The sequence below is a fragment of the Acipenser ruthenus genome, chromosome 18 (assembly GCF_902713425.1).
Source record: "Acipenser ruthenus chromosome 18, fAciRut3.2 maternal haplotype, whole genome shotgun sequence".
NCBI classification, from domain to species: Eukaryota; Metazoa; Chordata; class Actinopteri; order Acipenseriformes; family Acipenseridae; genus Acipenser; species Acipenser ruthenus.
In genome coordinates this window covers 4,383,329-4,393,999 of record NC_081206.1, presented here as the reverse complement: position 1 = coordinate 4,393,999, position 10,671 = coordinate 4,383,329, and the positions used below count along the sequence as shown (strand labels likewise).

The 10,671-nt window shown below is 39.4% G+C and overlaps 1 protein-coding gene across 6 annotated transcripts; it reads right to left on the bottom strand.

Annotated features, from left to right (window-relative positions):
• Positions 1 to 117: 117 nt before the first annotated feature.
• On the bottom strand, positions 118 to 7,310 carry LOC117396932 (opioid growth factor receptor-like). 6 transcript variants are annotated; one of them, XM_058990904.1, is made up of 8 exons: positions 7,244 to 7,310; positions 6,463 to 6,610; positions 3,965 to 4,036; positions 3,743 to 3,827; positions 3,267 to 3,345; positions 3,027 to 3,093; positions 2,440 to 2,588; positions 118 to 2,045 (listed from the first exon to the last, which is right to left on the bottom strand). In XM_058990904.1, the coding sequence occupies exons 1-8, from the start codon at positions 7,258 to 7,260 to the stop codon at positions 752 to 754; spliced, it is 1,911 nt and encodes a 636-aa protein (XP_058846887.1). In that variant the 5' UTR covers positions 7,261 to 7,310; the 3' UTR covers positions 118 to 751. The 6 variants fall into 6 exon arrangements, with proteins under 6 accessions (XP_058846887.1, XP_058846891.1, XP_058846890.1 ...); XM_058990908.1 differs by having other exon boundaries at positions 6,501 to 6,610; XM_058990907.1 differs by having other exon boundaries at positions 6,501 to 6,610; positions 7,234 to 7,298.
• Positions 7,311 to 10,671: the final 3,361 nt, after the last annotated feature.

Sequence of the window (10,671 nt, the reverse complement as noted above, 5' to 3'; positions counted from 1 at the left end):
GAGGGAGTGGAGGCAGAACACTGGGACCAAAGGGGGACTCTCAAAGTGGGCAGGTTGAGCAAAGCAACACCAGTTATGAGAGAAAAAGGGCTGTAGCACTGGGAATCAGTCAACAGGCATGTCAGACATTCTCTTAAAGACAGCAGCTTTTTTTTATTCAAACAATTTAAACAATATTCATTATTTTTATCCATCAAATGATACAAATAAGAATTTCATACAAATAATTAAAAAATGTTTTAAAAACATGAACAACGTATTCTTATTTTTTGATTAATTTGAGTAAACCTTTTTCAATTTCAACTGGAAAAATACTGCAATGGAGGTATTCTTAATTTTTGCTAACATAGTACCCCTTAAATTTTGTTTTCTTCTGTTGTAATTCATTTAAAACCTATTATGCTGACACCCATAACATTAAAACCAAACTGCTTATCTTGAACAATATTCCTCAAACCACCACAGAAAGGCAACTTCAGGATTTAAGTTCTGAAATTCCCACTGGTCTCAGTTTGAATCCTGAGAGCCACAAACACACTGTTCAAACTGTACCAGCATATACATATAATACAATACAGTACAACTGTAACTAATTTAGACTGCGCTTTTGTTTTTTAAATATCAAACTAATGCACTTTGACTAAGGTTAGAACAGCAGTTGCTTTCGAATGCGTTCAAACAGGAGAAGTAGCCAATCAAACTGTGCCACACGGAACTTTACATTCATATAACATTCATTTAGCAATGCAGTTTAAATAATTTCACATTCCATATCAGAGTCTTGACAAGCTCCTTCATTGTTTGTTGCGATGGGATCAGATTCCATTGGGCTTGGAGTTTCAACCTTTCCACTGGTGGCACCATCATCACCATCACCGTCGCTCATCTCAACATCTTCACTTGTGCACCCAATGCCCTGTCCTATGTGTGTGTGAGAGCCCTGGACTTCTGTATTCGTGTCTTTAGCTAGCCCTTCTTGTTCAGCTGTGTCCTCATTGCCACGGTTGGTAGTCTGATTTAATTCACCAATTCTTGCTGATTGATCCTCACTCAGCTGAGCCTCCGACACACTTCCAGCACTTTCTTGGGAGCCACCAAGGATTACAGTTGAGTTGCTCTCTGCCGTCTCAGTGCTCTTCTGTTCACAATCTGGACCTTCATCGGGTCCTTCACTTACACAAGCATCCGTTTGCACACCGTTCTCATTGTCTTTGGCTGCTGCTGTTTCAGACATCTCAGAACACCCTGTTCCATTTCCCTGGTTATCAGTTAGATCTGCCTGATCAACTGGCTTGCTATCTTTTAAGCCTGTATCATCTGTCACTGTCTCCCCATTATTACTTGCCTCTGGTAACCTCGTCCCTGAATTTGCTGAATCTTCATTTGGCTTTGAATTGTTTTTTCTGCTGTCCTCTTCGAGTCCTTCATCTTTGGATTCTTTGCTGTTGCCGTCCCCATTCAGGGAAGCATCACTCGTACCCTCGGCTGGCTGTACATTATTATCTTGGCATCTTTGTGCGTTATCAAGCTCATTATCAACCGATGACCCCTCTTCAAGAAAGCTGCCTTTGCCTTTCCTTTCTGCATCTATACTCTCTGCCAGGTCTTGTGTGGTTTCGCCTTTTCTCTCTTTCTCTGGCTCTACATCTTGCTGCATTTCTTCTCCCTTTTCTGGCACAGGCTGAGCTGCCTCACACTGATTAACTTCGCATGTGGAAAGACCACCACCGCCGCCTTTCTCCTTACGTTTCTCCCCAGGCGTGTTTCGTCTTTTGAATCGCTTCTGAATTTTCCGGGGACACCATACGAATTGTTCCTTGGATTCGTAGTGATGGTAGGCATATTCAATCAGTTCCCTGCGTTTCTTTTTGTCTCGGATTGAGAACAGGAAGTAGTCCAGAGCACTGTGCTTGACGCTGCCCAGTTCCTTGTTCACCAGGGTCTCAGTCAGGAAAAACTTCACGAGTGGGGCCTGGTAGTGTTCAAACCCAAGCTCTCCCAAGCACTTGAGGATGCGTGATATGCGGAGGTTATTGTGCGAGTTTCTGCATTAACAAAGACAAAAGGCAGTGATTTAGTAAAAATAAGACTCATGACTTGGACGCATATTAATAAACTGGCCCATATTAATCAACTTATAGAAGGGTATTCATTTTCGCTTGATCCTTGCAGGTAGATATAACAAACATGTATTTACTTCATTTATTTATAGCTTGATAAGCGGAGGCAAGGAATTAATATTGCGAGTAGAGTAGAGACTGACGTATTTGACAACAGCCTTCTTGAGAATGTCTTGCAATTGGATGTTTGGACAGTTGTTTGAGTCAGACACAAATGCTTAAGGAGTCCTATCTATGTTTGTATCTGAGCTAGGTGAGCAGGCGGAGATGTTCAAAGATAATGCATTTCTGCTCTGAATTAGGGGCTGTCAGCACTGACCGGTTCAGGTTACTGTATCGTTCCTCCCAGTTGTTTGCTCGTCTCACTTCTCCGGTCCCCTCATCCTCCAGCTCTATACCATAGAACCCCAGCATGAGTTTGTACGACTTGACCAGCCTCTGTTTTGCTTCCTCAGATTGCTGAAATGCCTGAAAAAACATGACATTACGCACAGCCAGCATGAGAAGGAGGGGATTGTGTCGGTCTGCGTAATTACTTACTGCAGCTCTTGAAAGCAGCTTTGAGAACGTTTTGCTGTATTCCAGCGGACCAGATATCAGTGAACTGGAGTACATTCTAAACTTGGAAAACATTTACAAAAAAACAAGCAAACAAACAAAAACAGTTACAAATGTATTAACAGGCCCAGTGTGAGTTTAGGTTTCTGAATAGGGTCTATTATAATGGTGCGTTAGTGCTTTTATAGCTGATGATTACAAAGTGCATCACTAGACAAATCAGTGTCAGTCTTACCAACATACTGTACCACTATGGTATACTGCACTTTTAAATGTGTCTGATACACCGATTTCAAAAGGCTTGAAATGCTTGGTGATCGTCCTGTGGGTTTTCTTTTGTTCACAAACCTTAATTTCCTTCTGTGTGAGTTCATAGGCCCTGTAGTTCATTCCTGGGTCCCGCAAAGGAAACAACCTAAAAGCACAAATTAGTGAATATTAAAATACAATGGAACTGTTTCCCCTTCATTTATTGAGCTTTACCGTAGTTTTATCAAAAGCTTTACCCCATTTACTGATTATTACCCCCAGTTGTCTGTGCTTTGCCATACTGCAATGCTCATCCCTACTTTGAAGAAATGTTCTTACCACTGAATGTAGGAGTGAATTCTTTCCAGTTTCTTATAGTTTGTCTTCCATTCAGAGTGAAACTCCTCTATTGTTACCCCTAGACAAGCAAACATAATAAGAGTTTCCATGAATACACATAGAAACACACGACTAACATTCATCCTATAAAATACTGACATACTGTACTACTAACCCCTCTGTTTACTACTGTATTACTATTATGTCTGAATCCTAAAATTCTAGGTGATGCAAAACTTTTGGCCAAGCTGTAGGTCAAAGGGATTCCTCTCAATGCTTGGCTCTCAAGTCCAACTACGCAAGGAGTTCCTTGAAGTAAGAACGGTTTGGGGTGCAGGTCTTAAATACTCATTGTTTGCCAGCACTGCTTTCTGGTGCACTTGCACATAAAGCATTTGGAATTAGATTTTCTATTGAGAATTCACTGTCAGCACATATGCATAGTTGTTGCTAGTCTGTATGCGAGTATCACTTACCGTCTGGCTCAGAAGGAAATGAATTCTGGTAAAACAACAAATTACACATTTCCTTATTTACATTCTCTTCATTTTCTTGCAGATTCTGTTGGACAAAGACAGTTGAAAAAAAAAAAAAAAAACTTGGATTAAACCAATTCCACAGGTCTCTGTTCCATCTTAGAGAAACAGAACACTGCATCACCTATTTTAACAAGTTTAAAATGAAATCACAATACTTACTGGATATCGGTGCCGATAAATCTGCATATCTTTAGCAGCACGCATATTTCGTGAAGATTGGAACCAAAAGCCCTGCAAAACAACATAAAAACAAAGTCAAACTAAAACCTCTCAATCGAATAAACAAACATTTTGTCAAGGTGTGTTTGCATGGAAAATATTTGTTTTTTCTGGTTTTCACTGGAATAAAACTAAAGAAAGTTTTGTTAATTACCTTTTACGTATAACGTTATAGCTAAAGGTTTTGCATCACCCTATAGAGTAAACAAATTTTGCTTCATTAAGTCGAATGAAACCTGCTGAATAATGTTACGGTAACTTATTGAACTACATAATGCTTTGTAGTTTTCCATATACTTGATGAAAAACTGACAAATGTTAAAATGTGACATTTCTAAATCTAACATGAAATACAGTACTACTACTATGGCTTCCGGTGGACTTTTGCAATATAATTTTGTAGTTTCTTTGATTACATGTTAATGAAAAGGTCTAAATTATGTTTTTTTTTTTTTAAATGATGTCTCAATCCTAAGATTCTAGGTGATGCCAAACCTTTGGCAGAGCTGTAGGTCAAAGGAGTTCCTCTCAATTGCTTGACTCTCGAAAGAGTCAGAAAGCCCCAAACAAATGTTCCTCAGTGAATTTGTACCACATTTCTACATTTCACTTATAAAACATTTACTATGCATTATTGTTAAGTATTTTTCAATGGTTCTTATTTAATATACGGTCGTAAAACCACAGTACCACCACACAGAAATGTGTGAAGCCCGGGGTACTGGTAAAAAAAGGCTTTCTTTCAATCCTAAGGAAAGCAATTCTCACCAGCAGATTCTGTAACATTCCCAAGATTCCACTGCCTAACTGTTACACCTCTGTGCCCTAATTGTTACCCTGTATTGAACATGGAAAAGGCAGGTTGTACACAGATGTGAAAGCATTTCCCATGAATCCCCAGTAATTTAAAGGTACGCTATTAACTGGATGAGCTACTTACTGGCAATAGGAGTATGACACAGCTTTTACTAATCATCAGGGATGCCTACACTAGTGTACTAGCATGACACCCGCTTTCTAAATGGGTCATTCTTCTGCTTGGCCTTTCTGTTCACATCAAGCTTTTGTTTAATTCTAGATCTCATGTGCTCTACTTTCTTGCCAGGAAAAGCTTGTACCTCTTTAAAGCTGTCTGTAATACAGTGTACCAGGGATGGCAATAAGGCTCCCAATGCATAGCAGTTTGATTCTGGTTTTGCTTGGGTTTGAGAAGACACACCTCAGCTTGTTTCCTATACACTGTGGCTAATCAATCTCCTATTGAAACCTGGAATGGGTGGCTATGCCATAGGAGTCGTCTTTCCATCCCTGGTGCACAGAAGGGCAAAGTATGGGAGAAACACGAAATAATTCGATTTTAGTGCAAAATTGTAGCCTGGTTCGGTTATTTCGTGTAACACTGCAGTTTAAAGTAATGAACAGTATACCGTGGTTTATATCGAAAGAGGGAGGAAGCAAGAGACACACTAGTTACACTGACTCCGCCCATTATGGGCGTGCTGCAGTTGTTTGCCCCACTTCATTTCCTCGTTCTCAAAAGGGAAGTACCGAAAGTGGTGTCACTGAAAAGACAGCTTGAATAAATGTAGCGTTGATAACGACACAGATGCAGTTGAAAATCGGTGCAATAGAACAGTTGCCGTGACACACCACCCCCCACCCCCCACCCGTAGAGCGGCATGGCATTAGCTGTTGTGCCCGTTTCTCATACACGAGCATGACAAAGCACTATGTGTACGATACCTCCCCGGGAAGAGATGGAAATGAAAGTAAAACAATGGAAACGGTGTATTACTACGATGATGACTATGCACTTTTATTTATTAAACTGTGTATCTGGAAACTTACTATTTTTAAAAAAATAACGTCGTATAAGTATACGAATTGTTTTATAGTATACTAGTACCACATTATTATGTATTTCTTAGCAGACGCCCTCCTTATCCAGGGCGACTTACAATTGTTACAAGATATCACATTAGTTTTACATACAACTACCCATTTCTACAGTAAATTTTACTGGAGCAATCTAGGTAAAGTACCTTGCTCAAGGGTACAGCAGCAGTGTCCCCCACCTGGGATTGAACCCACGACCCTCCGGTCAGGAGTCCAGAGCCCTAACCACTACTCCACACTGCTGTTTTGCATTTCAAATAACGCTCCGGTAGTTTAAATCGCATTACGGTACTACATCCGGTTAACAACGTTTGCTAAAGATTCCATATGAAACGCGTTACATTCTTATTTATTTATTTTTTGTCAGACAAAATTATGAAATACTAACCCCTGTCATTCAGTTATTGCAAAACTAATGTTAACCACTAGTACTAGGCCTGCTATCGGAATGTAAAACACACACTGTTTTGTTACATGAGATAACTACTGGTACGTTATACATATTGACATTGCCGTAGAATTGTGAAATATAAATCTCATACAGAGAGACCGTAGTTCCAAATATATTTCTGGGGTCTACCCGTAGCGGCACACTGATCTCCATCGTCAGGCGAATCTTCCTCCTCGCTCAATGAGTCCCAGGTCGAATCATACACACAGTCCAGATCGTCTTCAGAAGGCATAACTAAGCTAAAAATAACAGACACGAAAGGTAAGCACTGTATATGCACAGAGGCAAATGAATCAACTGGGGAAAACACAGCCGACGGAACTTTTAAAAAGAGCTCGTTCCAAACTGGAAGGAACAACAAGCCCCCGGCTTCACCAGAACAGAAAGCGAAACTAGTTCAATTCGCAAAGAGCTCGTAAGCGGTGACAGCAACGAAACCGCCTCTTTCCAGTTCATTTATCAACAACAACCGGCGCTGTAGTTTAAGTACTTGCATTATTACGTTTGATTAGATTTTCATAAATGTAATAATATTTTGAATTTAATTCATGTGTTTACATCAGTCGAACAAAGCTAGTACTTAAAGTCCAATTCCATGCGGTACAGGGACCCTAGGATCTTAATTATATGCCAGGCTTATTTATATTGTATACCGAAATTAAGTAGGCACAAAATAATACATACATTAGTTCATTAATAAATAGTAAAACAAATAAAAAATAAGTATTATCCTTTTGCCCTGCATTTTAATGGAAAATGTCTTCCCAGTAATGGTTATAAAGAAATGATGCTACCCTGTATAAACTTGCAACATGTTCATGTTTGTTTCATGCAAATGCATTATAAAATGTAATTTTCATACGAGTACTTGCTTCCCCAGTATACACATGAGCGCCAACCGGCAGTGTTGTGGTGCAGCAGTCTAAAAGGGCCCCTTCCTTTCACACTTAACCTATTGCATTTAGATTGGGAACCAATAAAATAAAGGAAGGGGACCCCACTGACTGCTACACTGACAGTGCTGAGCTCTGTGCTTTATCGGTAAATCGCTAATTAGATGACGTTTAAAATGTAAAAATACTTTTGCATGTAACAAACGTGACTAAATTGGTCATTTAGGCAGAATAAATGTAAGGTATTTAATTTCTTAAATACGTTTACAAGTGAGTTTTACTATATATGTATTTTAATAATTGTGAGGCCACTATTGAATACTAACAAGCAGGACTTTCCAACACAGAATTCCGGGAGGGGTTACAGAATTCCCGTAGGTGCTGAGATTTGTAAATTTCATTGGTTCAGGTGCCTCTTTGTGGCCTTTGGTGGAACTACAAGCGTCAGTTGCAGTATGTTTCTGTTGTAGATTCACAGAAGGGGGAGTATTATACACCAGTATCCTTTCTTTTTCTATCTCCTCGGAACTGGATTGGGATTAAATTAAATGGCTCAATTCTGGGATAATGTAGGAAAGCAAATTCCTTTTAATGGGAAGAATCCATTGCTCTGCCCACTAAACCACACAAGGGCTTCATTAAAAGTAATACATCAAAAAGTAAACCAATATGACAGATGACAAAAGTGATGAATGGATATTTCAGTACAGTAGCGTATAGAGCCACCTTTTTCCAGGGCAAATAATACATGAACGGTGCAGTAAGCAGTACTTGCCATTACTCTTTCCAAACCCTTCTCTCAAACAAGACAGCAAGGGACTGTTTTCAGGGAGTGCTTTCCATGGTAATGGACTCACAGAGCGGTTAGATACTCTCAAATGTCACAGCAGAGTGGGTTTTTGCAGTGCCTTGTATTTTGTGTCAGTGTAATTGAAAGGATCTTGGTACAAAGTGCTAGCCACTGGTTTTATCAGAAATGAATATGCTGGTACAGCCCTCTGACTCCCTTGGCTGCTCGCTGTATGAGCCAGCGTTCTGCATTTAGAATGATGGGGTGTGCAGAGCATTGTGTGTCACAGAACACTCCATAGACTCCAATAGTTCTGTCCAACCTCATCTTGAAATATCTCCAAGCCACAGTCATTCCTCTTTTAATTATTGCTTCTGTCAGTTGTTACTGTTTCCTTGGTTTTCCTGTTTACTTCCTTCCAAATTTCTTCTCAAGTGGATAAGCCGTTCTTAAGACAGAGCTACAGTGTTGCCTCCTTATCTTTGTACAGTATATATATATATATATATATATATATATATATATATATATATATATATATCATTTCCTTCCCTGTGCATTTGACAGTTGGTATGACTGACACAGCAATGGACCTCTGCAAGTCAGTAACCGAGACGAAAATGAAATGCAAGAGGATAATTAGATTGCAGCTTGCCGATTCTTAATTGGTGTTCTTTAGTTGAAATCCCAGTTGCTATTAAAATAGAAAGGTGAACCATGTAGGTTGTTACAAACATTAAGAAAAAGCCCTATATTGTGTATGATCTTCCAGATTGAGTCAGCGAAGCTGGCAGCTTGTGAAAGAGGCTTGTTAACAATGATCAGCCAGCTCCTTGTTACAGCTCAGATTGCTTTGAAAACAGCAAAGCAACAGACTCACCACCATTACTTATTGCAGCTAATTGCATGGCTTTGGGAACGGTGTAGCATTCATTCAAACACACATTTTCGATTGGTAATAGTTCCTGAAACAGTCTTCCTTTCTTTCATTCTTGTCAGAGTCATTTCACCAAAGTAACATTCAATAAAATAGCACTTTGTAGCCACACATTAGCTTGACACCCAGTGATAGTGTTTAACCCTTCTGTCTTAGTTTTGCATGTTTAAAATTAACCCTTTACTGCCCATACCCATTTAATGCCAATTTTCTCAATGTCAAATATATTGGACACTGGGCAGTTAAGGGTTAAAATCTATTGATGCAAAAGTAGGGTGGACTTTTGTACCAAAAGGATACAAGAACCCATTCATTTTTTGATGGCTGTTTAAAAGACATAAAACATTTCCAGTTGCTTTAGAAAAGGAAACGCAAGGCATCAATTAAACCTACTGAGAAAGTGGGTGGTCAAGCATGACAAGATAATGATTTCTTAAAATAACATCAAGCTTTAAACCTTATAGGCAAGTTTTGTATACTGTATATGTTTTAAAAAATGTTTACCCAATTAAACTTGTAATGGCTATGATGAAAGCCTATGTTATTTAAATTAATACTTGGTATCTTGAAAATAATTGGTTTTAAAAACAAAATGCAGGCTCCTGAAGCTTTTAATGCCGTTTTAATTTATTTATTTATTTATTTATTTATTTATTTTTACATTTCCCTTGCTATTGCTGTGGTGTTTGCAATCCATTCTGTCCTGGGTCGGACTGAACAGACCTCCTCATTCAAAGTCATGTGACAATGTGACCTTTTAACCCTTACAGCCCCGCCTAGAGTAGAATACTCTACAACTTTACAGACTTTACGTGGTGCTGGCAATGCTGAATGGTCAAACTGTCACATGGCTTGAATTCAATGAGTTCTGTAGCTGCTCTTGAGTTCCGTTTCACTGCCATAGCATATACTGCTAGATCAGACAAACAGTGTTTATATTAGTAAGCTAGAGTACCATCAGCTGTGGACTGTATTGCCAGCTTTACAGCAAAATGCAAAAAACAGATGATCACTAGATGGCTCTGGCTCTTGTAGAAAACACTTTGTCTGCTCTGGCCTATGTTAGATTTGTCTATAGAAAGCAACTACAACTGAAAAGCAGTTCTTGAGGTCAGGTTAAAGTACTTTGCCACGGATACAAAAGCGCCTTGATGTGATCAAGAAAATGGCCAAGTTACACAAGAGCCGGTTGGAAACGTCCATGCTGCTTAAATAACATAGAAAAAGCAGGAGCAAGTATTTCTGTGTCTCTAATTCTAACCTGTCCGGAGCCCCTGCCACACCTCTAGGTGGCAGGCCTGTTTCTGTAAGTGTAACTGTAGGTTTTCTTCCTCAGTAAATCAGATCCAACCTGTTCCTACTTTTCACTTGTTGATGTGCTTTTCCCTATAGGAGGAATGTGATCTTAAATTACCCCCCTCCATTCTCTGGATTTCAAGTTCTATTTTAATCTTAGTTACCGTGGAAACGGAGAGATGTTCAAGCCCTGTGCAACAAGGCCCGGTTTAACTGTCACAGCTGGAATTTAATTGTTATATCGGATTCTGCCGAATCAAGGCCCTGGTTTGAACGATCGGCAAGTTTTAGCTGAAAGTAACATTTTCACCATTAATTTTCGGTTTTTAATAACCATGCGCAAGTAATGCCTGAGGGGAAATATCGCAGCTCCTGTGAATAGAA